Source organism: Protopterus annectens, chromosome 15.part0 (genome assembly GCF_019279795.1).
Source record: "Protopterus annectens isolate FY-2018-M chromosome 15.part0, PAN1.0, whole genome shotgun sequence".
Lineage (NCBI taxonomy): Eukaryota > Metazoa > Chordata > Ceratodontiformes > Protopteridae > Protopterus > Protopterus annectens.
Window position 1 is genome coordinate 457,691,945 of NC_056749.1, and position 26,580 is coordinate 457,718,524.

The 26,580-nt window shown below is 39.8% G+C and overlaps 1 protein-coding gene across 2 annotated transcripts in view; it reads right to left on the minus strand.

Annotated features, from left to right (window-relative positions):
- The window catches only part of HEPH (hephaestin), a 995,050-nt gene that overhangs the window by 348,540 nt on the left and 619,930 nt on the right, over window positions 1–26,580 (minus strand). For both annotated transcript variants that reach the window (XM_044057195.1, XM_044057196.1), the window contains exon 13: window positions 799–1,012. In XM_044057195.1, the coding sequence (XP_043913130.1) occupies window positions 799–1,012 (214 nt within the window). The remainder of the gene's footprint in view (window positions 1–798; window positions 1,013–26,580) is intronic.

Below are 26,580 nucleotides of genomic sequence, written 5' to 3' on the forward strand. Positions count from 1 at the left end.
TGATTGTATGGGTTGTCCACAGTTCCGTTTTTTTTTTTTTGCTTGTAATAGTTTGAGTTGTTTTGTCGTAGTTCTTTTTGCAACATCACAGATTTACTACACACATGATCTTCCATGACTATGGAATAATTTCCATCTCACAATCTAAATTTTGGCATAACCTTGACAGCTGCCCCTATGAATGTCTAGCTTATCAGTACCTATCTGTCTGCCTAATGTGTGTGTTTGTGTACAGGTTTATAATTACAATTTAAAAGAAAACCCAAATCATAAAACACACAGCTTTGAAGATCGAAACAAAATACACAGTACATTGTTATTTTTCACCAAGATACATGGTCACCACAGCTTTTCCACGTTTCAGGCTGACATTAAAACAAAAGTCCAAGGCTGCACACCTCTACTCCAGCTCAGTAAGCAAGTACTTTCACAAGGTACAGACCATGACTGGGCCTTCTTATTTCACAATTCTTCAGGTTCGTTCTTTAGATCATCCTGCAGTGAGAAACTAACTTCCTGCCTTGCAGCCTTTAGGCAACTTCTTATATAATGTCCTAACTGCCAAATAAGAACTTTATCTGGGTGACATCTGAGAGAATATTCTCCTCCTCCATACAGCAATACATTTAAAGGCACCTAACAAATAGTTAAAGGCACATTACTCTTTTTCAAGGCAACATGTTAAAGTATAAATGTCTGTATATATGAGTTTTTGCATGGTATTCATTGCAGCTTGAAAATATGAACACAAAACAGTAATAATATCCTTAAGTCACCCTTTTAATGTGATAGCATTACCTTTCATTTCCTGCACGATTGTGTCGTGCCAACTCCCAAGTTCTGTCTGGTGAATAATCCCACTCCAGCTCAACTGCCATTAGGTAGTACACCCGTACCACCTTGAAGGACTCACCATACATACGAGGCTTATTATCACACTCAAACACTTGATAGTGTTGTTTCATCCCACCCAGGAAATGATGGTTGCTTTGACAGATGACCCCAAAAGTGCCTGAAAACAAAACAGTACTTCCATTATAAGTCATTATTTATTAGATACATACAACATTTCAGTAAACAGCTAAACAAAAAGTTACTATAAAACTGAATAGATATAACATCAAAGCAGTTACATTTCAGTTTTAAGCATCATTGTTTTTCTCCTTTTTTCCCTTAACATATCTGGTTTGCCACTATGGCCATAATCTAAGCTGTTGAGATACTTTGTGTGTTTTTATGAATCTAACGACCTGTTTTACCCAGTCTGCATGCTGCTGCAAGACTCATGTATTATGTTAAGCTACAAAACAGACAGTTGTGCTTTGTATCTTGACTTTTCAGCATTGCATTGGCCCATGAATGTTTTTAAATTGGCAGTGTACATTGATCCCTACTGGACCTTTTTCATCCATGACCCAGGACAAAAGCACAACTTCTTCTTATAGAATTACTAGATAACCAAAACCATGCTAGTATTTTATAGCACATTCAAGATCATAGGTTCTCAGCACCCATTTCCAAAATCAAGTGAAACTCACTGTTGGCTAGAAAAGTAGTAAATCCTTCCTGAACAGTTTTCTGTAGATGACGGGTTATGTATACAACTGAACCACTATAAATAATCTCATCTCATTCTAACAGCATGTGATTATTTAACCCAAAATATATAAAACCTTGGGAATCAACATTAACACTCCATGTAGCAAAATAGAAAATCCTCAGTTTTTACAGGTGGCTGCAGAAAAATTAACATTTGAATGAAAACGTGGTGGTTGTGAAGATGTCCAAGACTGTTAGAGCAGTTGTTGTGAATATTCAAGTGTTCGCAGGTTAGGGTTAGGTAAAGAGATAAATTCTGTGTTGTATATGATTTATGTTGTGGGTGTTGTACAGTATGTCCTTTTGTCTTTTGTAGTGATACTGTTAGGTTAAAGCCCCTTACCCACCTTACTCATGTGTACTAACCCTAAACCTAGCCCTGCCCCTAGCCATAACCCTACACAATATGTTACTAAAAACTCTTTCCCTAACAGTATCACTAGCAAGACAATCTCAGTTTTGTAGCTGAGGCTTACTTATACAGGGCTTTTTTTTAGTGGGAGAGAAGTGTTCACTGTTTTGTGATTCTCTCTTTTTGTTCCACCTTTGTGATTCTCTCTCAAATTTTCTACCTTTCGTGACATAATTATATTTTCATATATATGTACAGAAGGGTAGCTGGTTCAACCAGCTCCCTGTTCTGGTAACACAAACTAGTGCCTCAACCCCTCAGCTCTTCAAGTGAAGACCGCAAAATAATGTACCTTCCACTGTCACACCAACTAGGTGGCCAGATACACAAAATGGCTGGAGCAGAAAGGAGGGGGAAATCAGGTCTCACTTCTGCACCCTGCCACCCAACCCTAATTCCACTCAATTTAATTAAAAAAAAACATTTTTCTTTTACTTTAGGAACTGCTTGCTAAAACGTAAAAGATAAAGGATTTGTTTCTTTAAAAAAAAACTAGCAAGAAGTTGTTATATTTTTGCCATGTGAGGAGTGCTACAGTACCTACCATTTCTCTCGCTCTTTCCTGTTTATGCACCTTGTGGTACATTGGGTGATGAGCACCTTTCAGTTCTCATTGTTTCTATAGCAGTTACAGGTTTTACAGGCTCAGGTTGCTAGCCCAAGGCCCAAACCTCCTCAGGGGGTGCACCACACACATTCACATGCACACACATACACCTAGGGCCAATTTAGAGTGTCCAGTCCACCTACTGCATGTCTTTGGAATGTGGGAGGAAACTGAAGCACCCAGAGAAAGCCCATGCAGACCCCTCACAGAAGGCACCCCAGCCAAGAATCAAACCGAAGAAACTCTTGCTCTGAGGTAACAATGCTAACTGCTACACCACTGTACTGCCCACCCAGGATTTAGTTCTTAAACAAAAAAAAATGTTTTTGTTGGTCTTAAACTGAAGCAAACTGCTTCCTGCAGTTTATATCCCACAGGGAATGCTATAGCACTCTGGTTTTGGTTTAAAACATTTTTTAAACTATATCAAACTGCTTACTAGAACGTAGCAAGCAGTTATTTTACTTTAGACCACACATGGAGCACTATGGTGCTCAGGTTGGATGACAAATCCATTACCGGCTTTTAAAAGCTGATATTTACACTAAAAAAGCAATTGGGAATCAGAATGTGGATTGGATAGCTGATCTCACATCCTAACACTTTGGACCCAGGGCCATTGCCTCCTTTGTCCCATCCTAGCTATACTACACACACACACACACACACACACACACACACACACACACACACACACACACACACACACACACACACACACACACACACACACACACACACACACACAGTTTACCTATGAGCCATCAAACTACACTTCTACAGCACACTTTTCATTGAAAATTAAATATCAAAAATGGTGAAACAATATATAAAAAAAACACAAAATCTTTTTCGCTGGAGGCAAGCCAATCTGCATCTCCATGGGGGCTTGACCCCCAACATGCCTTCCTAAATTATATATACCAAATCCATGGTTTCCCAGTAGTGGATTAAAGAGCAAAAACTTTATAAAAGGGCTGTGCTGGCTTACACAATGCAACAGATTGTTGTGAAATCCATCACTGTTTAAAATTTTTGAATTAAAGCCACTAGACCACCAATGCAGTGACCTCCTGTAACTTTACCCACACAGGTTTACTTATAAGCCATCAAAGCATACTTTTTGGCTCACCCTTTATTGAAAATTGAATATCAAAAATGGTAAGCCAAAAAACATAAAACAAAAACATTTTAAAAAAATCTCACGCACCAATTCAGTTTGAGAGAGGTGATGGGAGGAAATGCAACACTTGCCTTCTTGCTCTTCTCTAAGTCTAACTGCCATGGAAAGACACCAGAAGACAGTAGCAATCTTTCAGTGACAACATTTGTATGTCAGTCAACTGGCCAGTAACAAACTGTAGGGCTCCCATGCATAACATCTAGTGACTAAATACATGCAAAATTTCAAGCTGCTTGGTAATTCTGTAATTGTTGTTTGTTAACCCCATGGCACTTGAATTATTTAGCCCCATATTTCAGCAATATTAACAAATTAAAATAATCTTACCTAAATAGTCATTGCTTAAGATGGTTCACTAAAAAACATACAAATGTATTACATAAAATTACTTCCTGAGTCACTCTGATTTTGTTTGACACCATCAGTTGACACACATCATGTTGAGTCCATGTCAACAAATACTTTTCAGTGATTCATATTTACTCCAGTCTTACTAGCATACAAAGTTAGCTATATTTAGTACTTTGGAGGAGGAGTACTAAACTCACAGCATCAATACTAATCTCACTCACAGCATCGTTACTAATCTCACTCTCAATGTCAGTACTACACTCACAGCATCAGTACTAAATACATTCACAGAGTCATTACTAAGGGCATTCACACTGACAGTACTAGACTCGCTCACAGTGTCAGTACTAATCTCACTCACAGCATCAGTACTGAATGCATTTACAGTGTCGGTACTAAACTTACTCAGAGAGTCAGTACTTAATGCATTCACAGTGTCAGTACTAAACTCACAGCATCAGTACTAATGTCACTCACAGCATCGGTACTTCACACACTCAAAGTGTCAGTACTAAATACATTCACAGCATCAGTTCTAAACAGACTCAGAATAATTACTAAATGCATTCACAGTGACAGTACTAGACTCACTCACAGCATCAGTATTAAACTCACTCACAGTGCCCTGCATTATACAGCAATAGTAAAGTACAGAGAATGTAAAAGCCATTCATCAACTCTGACTGTAGCCTCCGTGTCAACCAGGTGGTGCTAGTAAAAGTCATGTTGGCTAAGAATTTACCAGCCAGTTAGAATGGATGCACAAAAAATACTTAAGTAAATAAAATGTTAGTTACACTATAATGTAAGATTGATAAAAGAAATGCCACCTCCAAGAAACTGAATTGACTTTCATTTGTTAACTCAATTTCACATTTAATCACATGTCATCAGTTTAAGACAAGCTTGTAATACAGTGAGCTGAATTTGTCCACATTACAGATGCATCATTATCTTTTCATAATCCTTACCTTTAGCAGAGAACTGATAAATAACCCTCAAAATGTCTTACAGGGACTATAAAATAGGCAGCTTTTAAACACAATCACTGTCTTTTTAAAGATGTTCTTAGCTAGACGTTTGGGATTGGAAGCTGGATATTATATGAATAGGAAAATAATAATTGTAAGAGAGAATTGAAGGATACATACAGGGTTGCCACCTCTCCGTTTTTTTCCAGACTATCCAGAAATCAAATTAATTCTCCAGTAGTCCGGAAAACATTGTACAAACTCCGGTATTCTGTTTCAAAAAAGGAAACAGACTATCGGAGTTTGTATATCAGCCAAAAGCAGGCATTATGAATGGAAAAAGAGGGTGCTCCCTCCAGATGATGTCACAGTGACATCACAAAATGGGTGGAGTGTGGGGTGGGAGAAAGGGTGGGGCTGGGCATGAATACTGGTAATGCAAGGGGTGTGGCGTTACCCCGGTTTTGGCCACAATGAAAGGTGTCAGCCCTAGATGGTTTCACTTCATAATCTCGAATTACTGAATGCTCGAAATTCAGTAACCCGAGACCATGAAGCTGAAAACCAGAATGCCGAAAGTGCATAAGAGCTAATTCAAATATCTCGAATCCACGCTTATGCACTTCCGGTACGTCGCGTGTAGTATTATGGTGCCTGAAATGGCAGGTAAGTGAGTGTTTGTGTGTGTTTTTGTACATTGTGTGTGTGGGTAAAGGTAGGGAGGTGTAAGTGTGAGTGTTGGATTTGTTGGTGTTTGTGTATGTGTGATGTGTATTTGTGTGCGTGCAAGTGGAGGATGGCATGGTGTGAGTTTTTTTTTTATGTTATGTGTGACCTCGGAGTTGGTATATATAAGTAGGGGGTGTGGGGGGGTGCAGGGGGGCTTGCCCCCCTGCTTATATGTAGTGTAGGGTTGTGTGGTTTGTGCGCTGTGGGTGGAATGGTGTGTATGTTAAGTGGTGTATGTATGTTTGTGATTGTGTGATTCAGGATTGTGGTTTTGGTGTTGTGAATGGTTCGACTTCATGGTCTCTGGTTACTGAATTTCAAGCATTCAGTAATTTGAGATTATGAAGTGAAACCCCCTAGATACATACCAAGGCACACTTATTCAAAAATAAACATGAGGGATTACTTCCCTCATAAATGAAACATTAGGGGTGGGAGGTTGGCATAATGGTTAAGGTGTTTACCTTAGAAACACAAGGTACAGGGTTTGATTCTGACATGGGGTAATTGGCTAGGCTTACTTCCCTCATAAATGAAACATTAGGGGTGGGAGGTTGGCATAATGGTTAAGGTGTTTACCTTAGAAACACAAGGTACAGGGTTTGATTCTGACATGGGGTAATTGGCTAGGCTTAAAATGGTCCAAAAGGGTAGTTAGCCTAGTACTAACCTATGAACCTAAAACATTTACAGTCAGCCAGATGAAACTGTGTAGCAGTGCAGAGGACTAATGCTGTGACTTTTTAATGAGCTGCTTCCTGTCCCAAGGGTGCTTTGTATGAATCTTTCGGGTCTATATTATATTGTCGAAAGACGAATTTATCGAATATGTCTTTATCGACACATAAACATCAAACAGTGAAATTGCTGAATGGCCACTTCAGCAAATATTTCCCGGGAAAAAATTGCTTAACTGAAGAAACACAAAGCAAACATTCAAACCCTACATAGTGGGGGGCTTTCCCCACACCCCCTAACTGAACACACCAACTCTGAGATCGCACTACAGTTGGGAAAAGGGAAAATCCCTGATGACAGCCAAGCGATTTTTCCCCTGGGGAAAAAATTTGCTGAAGTGGCCATTTAGCAATTTCAGTGTTTGTTGTTAATGTGTGTTAATGTGAACATATTCGATGAATTCATCTTTTGACATTATATAATATAGTTTCAGAGTAACGGTGAGTGTGGAAGAGAGGTAAAGAAGAGAGTACAGGCAGGATGGAGTGGGTGGAGAAGAATGTCAGGAGTGATTTGTGACAGACGAGTACCTGTAAGAGTGAAAGGGAAGATCTACAAGAGGGTAGTGAGACCAGCTATGTTATATGGGTTGGAGACAGTGGCATTGACAAAAAGGCAGGATTTTGAGCTGGACGTGGCAGAATTAAAGATGTTAAGATTTGCACTGGGTGTGACGAGGGTGGACAGGATTAGGAATAAGTTTATTAGAGGGTCAGCCCAGGTTGGAAGGTTTGGAGACAAAACCAGAGAGGCACGATTACGTTGGTTTGGACATGTGCTGAGGAGGGATGCTGAGTATATTGGGAAAAAGATGCTAAGGATGAAGCTACCAGGTAACAGGAAAAGAGAAAGGCCTAAGATAAGGTTTATGGATGTGGTGAGAGAGGACATGCAGGTGGTTGGTGTGACAGAGCAAGATGCAGAGGACAGGAAGAAATGGAAACAGGTGATTTGCTGTGGCGACTCCTAACAGGAACAGCTGAAAGAAGATGATGATGATGAATATAGAGCCAATCTTTCCACCTTCATTTACCTACTGTGTTACCATGAACAAGGCACTTAACAAGACAGTGCTTTAGAACAGCTGGGAATTTGAGATAGGGTCCTTAATGGTTTCCTAGACTACATACTTAGTAACTGTCTAGGAACTGTTTTCCTCCTCTTTTTTGTAGTTCATTTTGCTTCCACTACACATTGCAATCACTGGCTGCCTTTGCTTCAGAATTATATTAGGCAGTGTAAAAATGAAGACACCATTCAGTTGAAAGCTTGAAACCCTTGTACACCACAGACCACAGTAGACTTAATGGTCAAGGTGAAAAGCAACATAATTTTCAGATTTACCACAAAAATCAGAAACCAATGTCATCTAGCACTGTACTGTCCATATGGTTTGATAATTAACAGGAGCATTACCTTCAAATCACAGGCATGTTATTAAGGCTCTGTTGCAAGTGCAAAGATTAGACTTGCACACATGAAGAAACAGCTGCCCTCTTTTTTGTCACTGTGCTGAATTAAGATGTCCTTCTGACATTTTACCATCATATTATGCATAGTGGTCGGACAACAGGAGTGTCTGTCGAAATTTTTAATACCATAAATGTGACTGTCAACCAGCAGAACCAAAAATTGTAAATATGGAAGGTTATATATTAAATCTAAACTTGTGGTATCTCAGAATATTCCCCATGTTCAAAGGTAATTTGGTCTCAGAATTCATAAATATATATATATATATATATATATATATATATATATATATATATATATATATATATTAGGGGAGTGGTGTAAGCTGCCCTTTACATCAGGGGCTGAATAGTGACAGAGAATTCCATTTGTTGTTTTAATCGCAGTTTATTTTTCACTCATGTTATCAAGTTTCACACTTTTGAGTGGGTGCCAGATGCACAGGCATCAAAAAATATATAAATGTGTCCCAGAGCAACACTTTAAAATGCTACTAAAATTAAATACATACTTACAAGAATATGTACTAGCTGTGGTCTACATAAGCTGGCACTAAAAGAAGTTTTAATTTAGGTTATGTTTAATGTGGTATGATGAAGACGCTGTTGTGCATGTATGATGACAAAATGATTAGGCAATGAAGTGTGATTAACTTAAAGTCTTCACACTTCTCACTCATTTGAACAATGTTAGAATATTCTTGAAGAAAAAGCTGAGCTTTATAAACTTGTGTTGTTGTGTCTTTCGGCTTTTCCCGGTTAGGGATCGCCACAGCGGAACTCCGGTCTGCTAAGGATTGGCAGTAAATTTTTACATGCCGAGTTGCCAGCCCTGACGCACAACCTTCAACGAAGGTACACCCATTCATGCATGTCTCCGCACAGAAGACGCTCTAGCTGAGAATCAAACTGGATAGCGATTTACTGTGAGGCGAAAAATGATATTCCATGATTTATAGTAAAGGTTACTTACGGAGAAAGATCATGTGCTGGGTACCCATAACAAAACATCAAAGACAGCTAAAAGCTTCACACCTGGAGTGTTTTTAGCTGGAGCATTTCCTTTTATTTGGAGTAGAAACTTAGAGTTTTGCAAGTGAAAAACTGACAACTTTATTTCTTTCAGGAGCAAGCACATCCATTACTTAATATGCAAAAAATGTATGAATTATTACACAGAATGTGGAAACACCAAACATCTGATAGCTGCAGCAAGCTTGAGACACCTCAGGGAAACCCAAGAACTTGCAAAGTATGTTTTATTTATTTAGTTTTCTTTTTTTTCTGGTTGTTGTTGGAGAAATCAAACTAAGGAAAGGCCAATTTTAGTGTAGCGGCCCATGAATAAAATCTTCACAAAAATTATACAATTAACAAATGCAGCACAAGAATATATAATAACATGATAAGTACAAAACCAATAGGATAAAAAGCGAGACTAGAGAAAGGCATTAGATAAGAAGCGAGCATAGGGAAAGGCATTAGATAAGAAGCGAGCATAGAGAAAGGCATTAGATAAGAAGCGAGCATAGAGAAAGGCATTAGATAAGAAGCGAGCATAGGGAAAGGCATAGATAAGAAGCGAGAATAGAGAAAGGCATTAGATAAGAAGCGAGCATAGAGAAAGGAATTAGATAAGAAGCGAGCATAGGGAAAGGCATTAGATAAGAAGCGAGAATAGAGAAAGGCATTAGATAAGAAGCGAGACTAGAGAAAGGCATTAGATATGAAGCGAGCATAGAGAAAGGCATTAGGTAAGAAGCGAGCATAGGGAAAGGCATTAGATAAGAAGCGAGAATAGAGAAAGGAATTAGATAAGAAGCGAGAATAGAGAAAGGCATTAGATAAGAAGCGAGCATAGGGAAAGGCATTAGATAACAAGCGAGCATAGGGAAAGGCACTTAGGGGGGTGAGTATTAGATGGATGTGTAGAAAGCATAAAGAATAAGGGATGGCACAAAACAAAAATAAACCAAACAATAACTTGAATTATATTATTATAATTTTATAATCACAAAACAAAGATGATGAGAGCCAGGCATTCTAATGCTTTTTCAAAAACAAGGAAAATGAGGTGAGTCTGACAGCAGGAGTCTTATGCTGGTACTTATCTATTTGGAGCTCATAAGACTTCAGTGCCATTTCTTTTGTGGCTGCGTTGCTTTCAAATGGACATGGTTTTAATACCTTTGCATCCAAGGAAGAATACAAAAGGATGAGGTTTTAGAAAAATAAGTGCACTTCAGTGATTAGAGAATCGTATGAGTACATGGAAATTGTACCATGGAGAGGTAGACCTAAAGTTTCAGTTAATCAGCAGAATGGACATCATATCCTACAGTAATTTGGAGGCAAGCTTGGTATTTTCTTTGTAAACCAGTTCATACTCTGATAGGATCTTATTTATAAGGCAGAGAGTAAATGATGTGCATAGAAAAGAGAAATATGTATCATCTGTGCAGCTGACACTCTAGTATTAGCAGTGGCATGGAAATTAAGTTGTAATCTTTGAATTGCTTTTGAAATCACATTTTCATATATGTCGGATTTAAGTGACTCATTGTGTTATGTCTAGAATTTTTTATTTAAAGTTATTGTTAATTCAAGTGTTGAAGTGATTGAGTCATAGGCTGACTTGAGACCAGTCACATGCACATGGTTCTAAAACATATTACATGCATTGTGTTTTAAAACTGCTGAAGGCGTAAGTTAGGAAGACATAAAGGCAATTATTTGCTTGAATGAAATATACATTAACTTCTAAAGTGGATCAGTCTTCAGTGAATCTTGAGAGAGGAGAAGACACTTAGAAAAGAGAGAGGTTTGGCATGGATGGAAGAAGTACTTTTTGAGTTGCAGATTGAATTTGGAATAAGTATTCATTTCTTTAATGTCGGTGGGGAGAGCTTGCCAAAGATTAGGTTGTTCCTCCACTCCAACTGTCAGAACGTTTGAGATATATTGTATGTTACACCCTGCGTGATTGTACATTGCACTGTGCTTGTTCACTGTTCTATGTAATTAGTCTGAACTATTCTGTTGTTGCAAACATATTTGAGAAATGTTTTGCATTTCACACAAGCTGAGCCTGAAATTGGTCAATATTGATCAGTGCACTACGCCAGTAAACAAATGTAAATAAATTAATTAATAATAAATCTTCCTGTCATCCAGGGTTTGATTCCCTCAGGCTCCATTACCTGACAGTGTGATTTTTGAGCAAGTCACTTAACCAGGCAGCGCTCCTGGTCTGAGTCTGAAAATATTCCCTGTAGATCAGTACACTACCACAGTAAAAAAATACAAATAAAATAAAAGAGACTCCACTTTGCAAAAATAAGCATCCCCTCCCTCCCTCCAACATGTTTTTGAACACTGTACTACAAGAATAACAAATAGCCACATACGTACTACCACCACCCCCTGCACTGTAACCACCCAGACATACACAAAGTCTCACACACTCACACACACACACACACACACACACACACACACACACACACATGCATTTCAGTCCAGCAGTGGGGAGGATAGTAGAGTAATCCATTCATTTTTATCTCAACATGAAATCTAGGTAATCACTCAAGGTTCTCTCACATGTATCTGTGGGTAAGAATGCCCTTATCCCTTGCATACAAGTGCCATTTATTATTTTGTATAATGTTATTTTAGGTAAGCTGCTGATTTTGTCAACAAGTACCATCAAGAATTAACTAATGTCATAAAATGAAAATGTTGCTCTCTGTTCTACTTTTCCTTTGCACCTAGAATTGGAAAATGCATCGCCATGACTAACTTGGCCTACCAGAGTTTGCTTTCCTTCAGATTCCACAACAGCTGTAGCTGCACAAGTCATTGTCATATAGCATCATATTTAAATACATTATTTTCTGAACTGTAAACAGTCAAAGCATCCTGTGTGAACAGTATTTCTCATCAGTGCATCTTCTACTGGTAAAATGGCACACTAACCATTCTAGAAATATCTTGGACTCAACTTAAAAGGTTTATAGGCATACTCTGGCTTCCTCTTACCTCCTTCCCTCCCTTCTGTACGGTGCACAGCTACTAACTAACCTATCCTCTTCCATCACCTCCAAGCTTGAAAGCGGTTCTAATAACATTTCTAAATTTGCCACCAAAGCCAAACATTCCACTCATCACAGTGTTACCCTCCATTCCCTCAACTGGTTAGAATTCACAAATTACCTGGACTTCCTCCAGCTCACTACAGCACATAGACTAATATTTAATCCAACCAAATGCCCCACTCTAACTAACATCCTTCCCCCATACACCCCAAATACATCTCTCAGATCTGAACACCAAAATGTAATTACTGTCCACAAACCTAAACGTCCTGCTGGACAACGTCTCCTCTCCTTCTCCTTAGATAAGAAATGGAACTCTCTCTCCTAAGGACAATGTCAAACACAAACAACTTCAAAACTAAACTTTACACCTACCTCTCCTCCAAATGGAAATGTAACTGCATTCTCCCTACCTAGAACTCTCTAACAAAAGCCCCTGGAAGGGTATCCTCCTGAGTTCCTAAACACCTTATAGCTGGCTGTAACCTTCTATAGCTAATTCCCATATGATCTCTCACACTCTGTAAATAGCTTTTGACTTCAACTGTGTGAATTTGTTAAAATGTATCTGCACGATATTTTTCCACTATGGACAATATTGCTCATGCTTTGTATTATTTGATATGTATTTCTACTTGTACTTTTATTTTTATTGAACTGCTATCTTTACTGTAATCTGTTTCATGGAGCTTTTCTCCCCGGGCCTCCACTGCAAAAGGGCTCACTGGGCCCAGTGGACTTCCCCGGTAATCAAACTGGAAATAAATAAATAAATTATAGAGCAGCGTGTGTAGCATTACAATGCACTTGATGAACAATAAGAATGAAACTCTAATAACTTGCATTATTGACTAACTGTACAGATCTATGATTTACAAGGACAAGAACAAAAATAAGAAGATACCACAGGTTGCCTATGCCGATTCGATGCATCAGCCACCATTGTTGTTTACAGTAGGAAAGTGCCGATCTGCACTCACTATAATTATGGGTGATTCATAGACATGCAAATTAGCCAATAATAAGGTCTTTCCTCATTGAGGATAACATATCCCTCAAATGCATTTTCCATGATTGTTGAAATAGTCTCTTTTGGCCACAGCTCTTACCATCAGCAGTCAAAGTTCTTTTGAATCCCCAAAATGGTCTCTTATAACTGTACTTGTTGTTGCAATGCCCTATTAAATAAATTAAATAATTACAGTGTTTATATTTTGATCTCCAAAATAGTAACTATTTTGACAGCATGCTTTCTAAAGCATCTTCTTCTTGCAACACTCACAAATGTTAAAATGAACTGGACACTGGTGACAACTTTTCCAGTCATCTCAACCACAGGTATTTTTTCCCTGTCAAAGCCCCTTCTACAGCTTAGATTTTATGAATACTTGTGTGGTACTGTCTTTTGCACCCTGCAGAAACCAAAACAATGAATAATAAGGTCACACAGGAAAACCAGTTGGTTAAAAAACACAAAAAAAAAATCTAGCAAAGCTAGACTTTCCACTGTGTGATACCTTAAACCTCTTGTATCAGATTTTTCTTTTTGTGTTTTTTAACCAATTGGTTTTCCTGTGTGACCTAATTACTCATTGTTTTAGTTTGTTGGTTGGGATATTTTGTAGACACCCTTATGTTTATGGACATCAGTTGGGTATGACAACCCTGTGTTTCCAAAAGTCAAACATTCTTCTTATGCTGTGCTGATGATGCCATAAGAAGGCAAACACATGCATGTCCAGAGCTAGAGGGGATTAGCTTTATTGGCCTGAAATTGTCCATAGATAAACTTAAAAGTAAAAGAAAAAATCATAGACATTCAATATTGCCATTTAGCTGAAACACCTGATATCCTTAAAGGGTAATTTGCATATATCCCATGTTGCCTCTGATACAAGAGGTTTAAGGTTTCACACAGTGGAAAGTCTAGCTTTGCTAGATTTTTCTTTTTGTGTTTTATAACCAATTGTTTTTCCTGTGTGACCTTATTACTCATTGTTTTAGTTTGTTAGTTGGGATATTTTGCAGACACCCTTATGTTTATGGAGATCAGTCGGGTACGACAACTTGTTTCCAAAAGTCAAACATTCCTCTTATGGTGTGCTGATGATGCCATAAGAAGGCATAAACATGCATGTGCACAGCTTGTTTGGCCTGAAATTGGGGTTGGCTTTATTGGCTTGAAATTGTCCATAGATAGACTTAAAAGAAAAAGTAATGGACAGTCAGTATTGTCATTTAGCTGAAACACCTGATATCCTTAACGGGTACTTTGCATATATCCTATGTTGCCTCTCATACAAAAGGTTTAAAGTATCACACAGTGGAAAGTCTAGCTTTGCTAAATTTTTCTTTTTGTGTTTTTTAACCCTGCAGAAACCAGGAAAAATTTATATTACTACTTAGATTTTCCTTTATCTAATCTACAGATCTGCTTTACATTTCTAGAAAGTCACACAAATTTATTTTATTGAAACAATGTAGTCATATTTCATCCTTGATCTGCACGTTCTTTGAACACTTGAAACTCTCAAGCTTATACAGCAAGCCACAGCAATAGCAATTCAAAGAAGATAGCATTATAATTCTCAAGTTCTCAAGAACCATTACATACAAGATTTGCTCCAGAAACATGGAAGGAAATCTAGTTATACCCACTCCAAAATAAGTAAATCTCAGGATGTATGCAACTACAGGCCCATAACCCTAACAGGCTTATTGGTAAGGCTTTTGAGTGAGTTAATTTCCTCTATTTAGTGTGCCACACGAACAGTTTGTGGATATTACCCAAACGTGGTTTTATACCTGGTCAGTCTTGTCTAAGCAACATACTGGAATTCTATGAAAATATGCTCATTCTATGAATAAACTTTGCAACTTGGTGCCACATAAAATCCTTCAGGTTATAGCTGACTGTAGTTTCAACAAGTATATCATTAAATGTGTACAGGATTGGTTTTGAAAAGAGAAGTTTCAGGATTAATATTCAGAATTGCATTTTACAATATAGGCTAATAAACACAGGAATCCCACAGTGGTAAGTTGATGACTATTCCTTGTTTTTGTTTATCTATGACCGTGTTCCCAACTGGGAAGTATGTATGTATGTATGGATAAGCAAATATAGACATGATAACAAGGTGGGGGGAATAGTAATGTTAATGGTCAAAGACAGTTACACGGACTCCCTGCATAACTGGTCAAACATTATTAGAGTATTTTTTTTACTCTACAGAATGTAAAGTTATTCAGTTTGGAGCTGGCAACATCATCTTCCCATATCCCATCAACCAAGACAGGATTGCATAATCCAACTTTAAGGGTTTAGGTGTTGTAAATGATGACAGACTTAACTTTGAAGCTCACTTCATAGGTATAATGAGATGTTACAGAATCATGAGGGACATTTTATGTAGTATTAATAGCAGAGGTGATATTGTACTGGTACTCTTGTACAAGTCCTTGCTTCAGCCCCGTATAGAATAATAGAAAGACATGCCCTGTGTGTACACTGCAATGTCTTTAGAAAAGTTGGAAAGAATATTAAACAAATACACAAGACAGATAAGTAAAACACCTAACATCCAGGGGAAAGGCTGAGGTATGCAAAATTATTCTATTGGAAGTACAGGATTTTTGCAAGAGATATCACTCTATTGGTCAAGTGTACTTTAACGACCACACCTGGTTTGAATTTTCTATCGCATATAGCAGATACTAAGAAAAACAATGTATTAATTTCCCTATTTCTGGCTCTAAAATTATGTTTAATTATTTAGGCACAGAACAGATAGAGCATGAAGTTCTCTCCCACTTGAAATTAGCCAATCCATGTCATTGGAAGTATTTGGAGGAAATTGAACAGTAATAGCTTGGTGCTAAGACATAGCCTTTTTGACGCTCTGTGTTTGCCAAACAACTACATTGAAACTATACTGAACAGTACCATACTCCTACATCCATGTGCTCTGATGCTCCAATTGTTACTAACTTCTGTGACTGTTTTTGTGATATTCTCAAACTTCTGTGATATTCTTTTGCTCATGTGTAGAAGCCAGGACAACACAGATCAGACTGAATGAGGACAGGAAACATTATCAAAACTCTAGATGTGAGCATGTCACTTCTTCATTGAGCTTTTTTACCAAGTTTGTAGTGACTGGCCTGGAAATATGAAGTACTACAGTTCTGACTGGATATTGTGGAATTTCACTCTTGACAGTTTCTAGCTGTCATTTCAGTTTAGCTTTGGCCATGGGAATGAAGGAGTAGAACGTTTCATTTTATGAGCATTTTTTGAACTGCAGGTGTGCATTTTAAGTACACTGTTTTCTGCAAAGGACTGCAGCAAACAGGAAATGAAGAGTAGGGTCTCACCCTCCTGACTGCATTTGCCTCTTGTCCATGGCTGTCACACTGTGGAGTATTCTGCTTCTTTCATATTTTAGACGCTCTTGATTCCTTATGGATGTGATTCCATTTCTCTTGGCACTTAGTTATAATTTACTATAGCTGGTATGTTCAAAAATAAAATAACTTTAATAGCCACATTTTCAATAAACCATTTACCAGACAACTTGCTTTTTCTTATTACATTATCAAATGTAGAGTGGACCACTTACAACCTAGATCTTTAGCAGTGCATTTCCATCAAGAGGTAGCAAAATTATTCTTACTTTAAGAAATACGTATAAGAAGGTTAGTACTCAGTCATTTTTAATGCATACTCAGTGTAAGACATGCATTCATCCACTCATGGTGTGGAATGACAAGTTATCAATACTTTACAGTTAAATGACAATGATTTTTTCTTAGGCGGATAATATGCTACTTCTAGAGATCCATAAAACTTGTTGATAAACAAGGCAGCAAAATCAGTGATTTTGTTAGTTTATTTTTAGGCTGATACATAAACTATTTTATTTGTTTTGAGTTGTAATCATGTGGTGTTGATACTGAAGAAACCCATTCTAACTCACTCACTTTTTTTCAAATGTACTGAGAAGCCTCCTAGCGTGCCAGCTGTTTATTTGATATGTTTTTGCCTCTTTTTCTAAACATAAATACTAGTGATCAAATTCACAATGTCAAAAACTCTCAGGAGGCAAGCACAATTCCAGAAAGTGTAGTTGGTGCCTTTCTACTTAATCAGTGATATGCTTCTCCTTTCTTCGATTCGCATTACATCATACATGATAATACTTCCTCAGCTGAAAGGATTAGATTTACATGTTATGTGCATGAGAATAACTTTCTGACAAATCTTCAGTTTTATGTTTAATGCTGCTTGCAACTGTGTCATGGTGCACATTAAGAAACTATCAGTCATGAATCCCATTTTTTTTCAAGTGTACTGTAAACAAAATCCCTAACAGTACCAGATCTGCTGTGTCTGTTTATTAATTGTTAGGACCTCCATCCTATTACCCCACTGCATTTACTTACCTTACCTGATCAGAGCTAGATGTACCATGTATCCTTGGACATTACTATCAAGAACAGGAATTACAGTGTTTGAATGCTATCCTGCTGCCACCAGTTATAAATTCAACAGATGACTGACCTTAAGAGCACTTTGTCAATTGAACATTACTGTCTTGGGTTATAACTAATATCTACCATACCCAAAGAAGCTTTACACAGTATAGCTGAAGAACACATTTATCATCCCTGGATCCATGGTATTTCACCATTTGGAAAGTTTTGCAAGGGATGCAATAGGATGAAATGGGGTAGCCAAGGACATTCTAATGTAACCATATATTAACAGTAAATTAGATTTAGCCAAAACTGCTTTACACTCATATGCATACACGTACACACACACTGTTTCACAGAAGGAGCTACTGATGCCTCCCCAAATGCCATCAGACATATTCTAGTCCACAGTACACACTACTAAAAACCAGAACAATCTGGTACCAAGGTCTTACTTACTGAATACACTTCCATCAAGTAAGCAGTAAAAAAAATCATAGGAACTTATATCCAAACAGCCTCTCTTCAAAATATAGGACGCCACCAGTCGTGAGATTGCTGTGAAGATATGCTTGTAAACTAATAAACAAGATACCAGCCTCAAGACTTTATAAATAAATGACAACAATTTAATAATTTTTACACAAGTCTGTATGTGATTGTCCTCTACCTGTATACACCACCTACACATCCTTTATGCACAGTCCTCTAACAAGACATCTCCGACACACAGCCTTCTGAGCTAATAGAAATGTGAGACAAACTTCTTTACAACTACCACCCACCAAATGATAGAATAGAAATGGACAACTTCAAGATTAACTGCTGTTGCATCTTTTATGCAGAGTCCACTAACAAACATCTCCCACATGCTGCCTATTGAGATAAAAGAAGTGTGTGGCAAATTTCTGTTCACCAGCTACCAAACAAGTAACATAATAGAAATGGCCATATAAGCTGTTGTGTATGTGAAACACTATAAAATTTTAAAAGTAGTATTTGGAAGGGAGTATACGCAGGCAGAGGACCCTCAAAAATTTAGTGTTGGGTACCCTTCACAAATCAACAGCTCATTGCATTCTTAGCTCAGAGCTGTACTCTAACAAACCCTTTTTCTCTGCCTTTAGCATTTCTTGCTAAGCAGGACAAAGTTATCGCCTTTTCAGATCTCTATATTCCATGTCTTAGGCCCAGTGACTAGCTCTCTCAGGATTCTTTCCTGTTTCTGTGGAAGCAAGCACTGATTTTCTGTGAAACAAGACTCGACCCTGGCTAGGGGGGCAAAGATTCTTTTACCCTTGCTATGATTGGGCTCACTTCACTCCTTTACCTTACTCCCAGTTCCCACCCACCTCTCTCACTCTAAATTCATACTTGATTAGACCCTCCATTTCCTTTCAGACTGACCAATTAATTATCATTACATCACTACCCCATTTCATCCTATTGCATCCCTTGCAAAACTTTCCAAATTCTGTCAGTTAATCTTTCTCCATTTAACCTCTCACCCACCCCTCCACCTAACACCAAAACCTCACCTCCTTTGTAATCTAGCCCTATCTTCCAAAGGTTACCAACACAACACCCTACTTCTTCCTGCTTTGTCCAATACTAGAATCACTACTTCCAGACCCCTCTCTCCACTCACTGTCACAAATTTGAATGCTCCATTTACTCTTAACTGTACCATCAACTAATAAGTAATAGCACACCCCATCCTATTCCTTTTCTGTTCTTAAAGTTGGTGGCTTTTGCAGTTGCTCACCCCTACTGTAAATTTGATCTGGGACACTCCTCCCACTCCCATCTCTTTAGCTCATTCTACCTAATACAGAGATCATTTGGGAAGGCAAAACCCTTTAGTCCCTTGACATTGAATTATCTTATGTTCCTGCTCTCTCCCTTTTTACTTAAAAAAAAGACACTTTAGTCTGCTGCTTATATTTTTCTAATTTGTGTTTCTTCCTACTACTCTGTTACTTCATCTTGCTTTGCTTTTTCCTGCTACTTGCTGCCTGTTCTCTAAAGTGTTCAACTGCATCTTTTCTGCTGCATTTATTACTGCTTGTTTATAGCCTGTCTAAATTAAGTGTTATTCTTAAGTGTTATTCTAAGCTCTTAGTTTTGGTTTAAGCACTTGGGCTTTAGGCCCACCCCTTAGTTCTCCCTGGCCTTTCTTCCTCAGATTCTGACAAATATGGATGGACAATTTCCTACAGTTTCTCCTGCCAGCCTGCCATCCTGAGACAGTGTAGCAACTACCTCATGTACAACCATCTACTACTACCACCACTTAGGAACACAATCTGTGAGAGATGCAATTACATTAGGAACCTAGAGTCCAAGCTATCTCCCCCTCAAGCCAGTATATCTGGCACTGAAAAGGTTGTCAACACAGTCACTATACCTCAAACACCACCCACACCTACACAATACACACCTATATATGCAGAAGTCCTCCACATAAACACACGCAAACATAGGAGACCTCTGAGGTAAAAACACATGCAATCTCCACAGCCCTCCACACCACATACCATGCATAGTCCACACATCTGTGCCTCACAACCACTAAGGATTCACCATAAACCCAACATATTGGTCATAGGACACTCAGTTGGGAGACACACAAATGTGTCTCTCACCAGGCTGGATATGGATAAAGTCATGGTTAATTGTCTATCAGGTGCCAGAATCCACCATATCACACACACACTCACGTCTCTCAACAACAGGTACTGTTATGACTCTGTCATAGTCCAAGTTGGCATGAATTAGTTGAGACGTACCTCTCTGGACTATATGAAGAGAGACATGATTGAGCTCACCGATTATGAGTCCCATGCAGGTATGCCCCTAGCCTTAAGCAGCATTCTGCTTTCACCCAGAATGATGCCCCAATACATACAGAAAATGACTGACTTTAACAATTGGCTTAGTTTCTGGTGTCATTCCAGGGGGGTCCAGTACCTGACAGCCTGGGAAGATATGATTGACAGACCATGATGCTTTGCCAGAGATGGCCTACATCTGTCTCACCTGGGCTTCAGGCTTTTGGCAAAGGCTCTTTCATCCCCTATAGTGCCTTTTTTAGAAAAAGTGATGAGGTTAAAACCAGCAACATAAAAATTTCAACAAAATACAAATTAAAGGTCATGCTGCTAAATGCTAGGAGTCTAAACATGAACCTGCCCTCATTGCAAGCAGTCCTAACCCTGTAAAATGCTGACATCTGGGCAGTCACAGAAACCTGGTTCAAAGCTGCAAAGAGCACACCAGTCTTACCTGGTTACTCATCCTATCATACATTCAGACCCCAAATTGTGGGCAGTAAGGCCAAAGGAGGTGGAGTTTCAATATATATTAAAGACATACACACCTCCAGGCTGGTCAAACAGTATGACTCACAGGAGCACTCCAGGTGCAGTTAACCATTGATAAGACCCCTATTCAAACTGTAGCTGGCTAGCGGACCACAAAGCTAACTCAAGATGACCAATCCGCCTATTTGGACCTGTTTGAATCTGTCAAGACGCAACCCTTTACCCTGATCCTGGGTGACTTTAACTTCCCAAACATAGACTGGAAAAAACTACTCATGCCAGAACTCAAATGCCCAGAGATTCCTTGATTTTATCAATGAAAATGCCTTGGAACAGCTAGTTGATACCTCTACAAGGGGTAATAATATTGTGGACTTATTATTAACCAGCATGAGTAGTCACTGCAACATCCCTACATAGGTTCATAGGTAGGTACTAGGCTATAGGCCCAAGGGCCTATACAAGCCTAGCCAACCAGGTTCCCTGGCTTACGCCACCCAAGAAAGTTATTTTCCTGTGCCACTGATGAGCAGAGACACAGAAGTGATCCCTGGGGTGTATTTTCTATTTCCCATCCACTCATCAAGATTTTTCTTGAAGAGTGCTAATGAAGAAATTTGCTTGACATAGATGGGTAGCCTGTTCCAGAGTATGGGAAGTCTCTGGGATAGAAATCTATCCCTCCAGCATGTCCTGTTTATTGTGGTGACAAGGTTTAGGCCCCTAGAGTATGTAGCTCGGAGGGATTGGGATTTCTTTAGGTGTAGCATGTCCAACAGCTCTGGGTTTGACATAGCTTTATTTGTTAGGCAGAGATCACCTCTGAGTAGGCGATATGCTACGGAGTAAAGCTGGAGTTTTTTGAGGCGGTCAGTGTATGGCATTTGTTTGAGTCCAGAGGTACTTCTGTGACCTTTCCAGCTGCTGCAGATGTCTTGTGAGGTACATTCCAAAAGGGGCATTGTACTCTATAATGGGTCTAATGAGTGATGAGTAGAGGGTAACGATTACCTCTTTTTTCCTGGACGAGAACCCTTTTATGATGAGGTGTGCCACGTAGAAGGACTTCCTGACTACTGTGGCGATGTGACTATCAAAGGAGAGACTACTGTCCACATGGGTCCCAAGGTCTCTTATCACGCATTCGGTGTTAAGTAGATTGCTGCCTATGTGGTAGTTCATGGGTACAGAGTTTTTACCAAAGGGGATGACACTGCACTTTTTGGCATTGAGCTTGAGGCCATGGCTCTGACACCAGGCATTTGTCTCAGAGAGGCCCTTCTGTAGGATGTTCACATCATTTGGGGACTTGACTATGGCTCTTAGTTTGCAGTCATCTGCGAAATTCATTAGCCAGAGGCCTTCTGTGTTAGCCTGTACTTCAGAGAAGTAGATACCAAACAGGAGCGGTCCCAGGAAGGAACCCTGTGGTACTCCACTTGTCACTGGTTTGAGGTCAGATTTGGAGTCTGCAACTTTTACAGTGTGGGTTCTGTCAGTGAGCCAGTTGGCAACCCATCTTGTGACATAGGGATTTATATCTAGTTTATTGAGTTTAGCTAGAATTACAGAATGGGGGATGGTGTTGAAAGCCTTGGCGAGGTCAAGATAGGCTGTGTGAACCACTTTACCCTCATCTACGGCTTTGGTGACTGCCTCAAAGAAGTCGATCAGGTTCAGGAGGCATGATCTGCCTTTCACAAACCCGAACTGGGTGGGATCCAGAGTTTGGAGGTTACCAATGTCTTTGTTTATGAGTTCCATGATGATACGTTCCATGGCTTTGCAGACCAGGCTCGTCAGGCTAATAGGTCTATAGTTCCTGGGATCAGTGGTGGCTCCCCCTTTGTGGATTGGGATAACAGTTGCTGTGTGCCATTCATTGGGCACAAAGCCTGATGCGAGGCTATTATTGAACATGGTGCTTAAGTGGGGAGCCAGTTCATTCTGAAGTTCGTGTAAAACGCAGCCTGGGATGTTGTCCGGTCCCATGGATGCTGTGTTTTTGGCTTTAGAGAGTGCAGCTTTCACCTGCGTAGTTGTGATTACAGGGACTCTGCATTCTTCCTGTATAGATATGTGCCCTTTAGGGGGGTAAAGTTAGCACTGAACCTATCTGCCAGGATGTTGGCAATATCAGTTGGTTCTGTAATTTTCATGCCTTTGTGCTGTAACTCAGAGCAGATCTGGGTGTTGCCATTGAGATTCTTGACATAGCTATAGAATGCTTTGTGGTTGTCCTTGGAATTAGTGGCAGTTTTATTTTCATAGCTAGCTTTGGAAGATCTTATAAGGGATCTCAGCTTCTTATTGAGGCTGACCAGGGAGCTCCTCCACTCATGGGATTTTACTCTCTTTTGCAACAGTTTCTTCCTTCTATTGTGCAGTTTGTTTATGGCAGGGGACCACCAGATTGGCTTCCTTATTTTGGAGGATAGTGTCTTGGTTCTGTTTGGGATAGCATGATCTATGCACTCATGTAGGTGCTTATAGAGTGCATTTGTGTAGGATTCAGCAGTTGTAACTGTATTGTCCATCTGCATGGGTGTCATGAAGTTCACTACTTCTGTCTTAAGAAGCATAAAGTTGGCTTTGGAGAAATTTCTTACTGTGGTTTCCTTAATGGGGGGTGGGGGTGGGATGTGGATATCGAGGGTGATTAGCTTATGGTTGGATTGGACAAACGAGGAGTTGACTTCAGGTGTGGAACACCAGTCACTCATGTTGGTAATGACTAGGTCTAGGAAATTGTTGCCCCTGGTGGGGGTGTGGATAAGTTGATCTAGGGCATTGGAGTTTATGAATTCCAGAAAGTGTTGCACTAAGGAGTTAGTACATGAGTCGTTTTCCCAGTTAATGGTGGGGTAGTTGAAGTCATCCATTATTAGGGTGTTTGGTTGAACCCTAATATATTCCAGTACATCAAGAAAAGAGGAGTGGGAATCCTGGGGCATGGTGGGGGATCTGTAGCAAGCTACAATTTGGATTGCAGTTTTGCCAAGAGTTAGTTTCACTTGGATAACCTCAGATGCATTATGCTGAGCAGCTAGCCTGGAGGTGTGGATATCCTTAATGAATATGGACACACCCATACCTTTGGTGTTTCGGTCCAGGTTAGATGGCCGAAAAGTGTGGTATGAGTTACAGCCTGGTAGTGCAGGGGTGCTCTCTGGAGCCTTGAACCAGGTCTCAGTCACTGCACAGATATCGATGTTCTCCATTTTAAGGAGTGCCTCAAGTGAGTGCATTTTGAAATTTAGACTTCTAGCATTGAGTAGCATTACCCTCAGTTTTTGCTTACCTGTTCCTGTTATGGTGGTGAATTTGTTACTTGAACCCTGCCTAAAAATGGCACTATAGGGGCAGCAAGAGCCTTAGCCAGTATTGAAGTTTGCTTTGGAGGATTTCACTAGTGCTCTTATTTGCTTGTTTAGGCTAAGGAGACATTGCTTCCAAATAGGCACCTGCTCCTTCTTGGTGTTGCACTTGCCTTACAGCATCATCCTCCCTGGTAAGATCCAACCACAAAGCGGTGACTTTCGAAGTCACCATCTCCCCCAAACCCTCTCTAGCTAGAATCAGAAATAAAAACTTCTCCAAAGCTGATTACATCCTCCTGATGGATGGTATAAACAACTTCATAGCCCCCTCCCCCTCTGTAGAAACTGGCACCAATATCCATAACTACACCAAAGCACTATATGAGCATGTATATAGATGCATGGAATCAGGAATACCCAACAAGACGAAATCATCATCCACAAAGAAGAGTAAACTTGTCTGGTGGACATCTGCAATAAATAAACTCTATAACAAAAGGAAAAAAATTGCTGTCCAAGACCATGAAGGAGCAGGTGCCCAATTGGAAGCAATGTCTCCTTAGCCTGAACAAGCAAATAAGAGCACTAGTGAAATCCTCCAAAGCAAACTTCGAGTCCAAATTGGCCACATCTACTAGAAACAATCATAAGGCCTTCTTCACATATGTCCGCAACCTCAAAGGAAGCACCCATATCTCTTCAGAACTGGTGGTCAAGGACAGCACATATGCAAATGCGGTAGATATAGCAAACTTGCTGGCTGACATCTTCAGCCAAAACTTTACCAGTCTGCCCCCCCATCAGTAAATCAGGACATCCCCAGTATCTACCCCCTTCCCCTTATATCTAGGGAACAGGTCATCACTGCTCTCTCAAAGGCATAAAATACAGCCTCCATGGGAATCGATAACATCCCAGGCTGCATCCTACGTGAACTCAAGCTTTGCTTGAATAGGGTGCCTAATGGTGCTGCACGTTCCTGCCTGAGTACTGGCTTCATCTCAGCTGAGTGGAGGACAGCCACTGTCATCCCTTTACACAAAGGTGGAGCGTCCACCAATCCAGGAAATTATAGACCCATCAGCCTAACTAGCCCGATCTGCAAAGCTATGAAACAGATTATAATGGACCTCATTAACAAGGACATTGGCAACCTCCAAACTCTTGATCCCACACAGTTTGGCCTTGTCAAGGGAAGGTCATGTCTGCTAAATTTGGTCGACTTCTTTGAGACAGTCACCAAAGCCATGGATGAAGGGAAGACTGTGCACACCACCTACACTGACCTGGCTAAAGCCTTTGACACAATTCCCCACTCAGGCATAATAGATAAACTCTCTCAACTAGGCATAAATCCATATGTTAGCAGATGAGTAGCAAACTGGCTCACTGATAATACTCATGTAGTCAAAATACAGGAAGCCACCTCAAGCAGTACACCCGTAACAAGTGGCGCACCCCAGGGTTTGGTCTTGGGGGCTCTGTTATTTGGGATATATTTTTCTGAGGTGCAGGCTAAAACCAGTCGGCTATGGGTGACCAAGTTTGCAAATGACTGGAAGCTGTCATTAATTCCTCTAGTGATATGGATATCCTCAAAGAGGGTCTCACTTATACAAATGACTGGTGCCAGAAACATGGCCTCAAGCTGAATACCAAAAAATGCATCATCATCCTCTTTGGGGATAGTGATGTCCCCACAAATTATCACATTAATAACAAAGTCATAAGCACTCAATTAGTCGTGAGGGATTTGGACACCCAGGTTAATAGCAACCTGACGTTTGACCACCATGTTGCTTCCGTGGTATGGAATGCCTTCTACATGGCCCACCCCTCATATGTAAGGGTATCTCATCCAGGAACAAGGAGGTCATAACATCCCTGTATTCTTCTCTTACAAGGCCCATTATTGAGTACAATGCACTTTTCGGCATGTACCTCGCAAAGCACATGCAGTAGCTGGAGAGACCACAGAGGTTGCTCACCAGGAAAATCCAGGGCATCATACATCTGTCATATACAGACAGGCTAAAAGCCCTATCCCTCTAGTCAGTTTCATACAGACTCCTCAGAGGTGACCTCAGTCTGGCATACAAGGCGATCATGGAACCACCTTAATGAGAATGCTGCATATCCGCAAGTCAAGCTCCAGTTGAGTAATCCGCATGCATGGCCACAACCCGTCTGGGACTTGTTGGTGGGACAGATTTATGTCCCAGAGACTCTCTCTCATCTATGGAATAGACTCCCTCTCCACATCAAGCAGAGTACCTCTTTACCCCTTTTTAGTCACAACATGG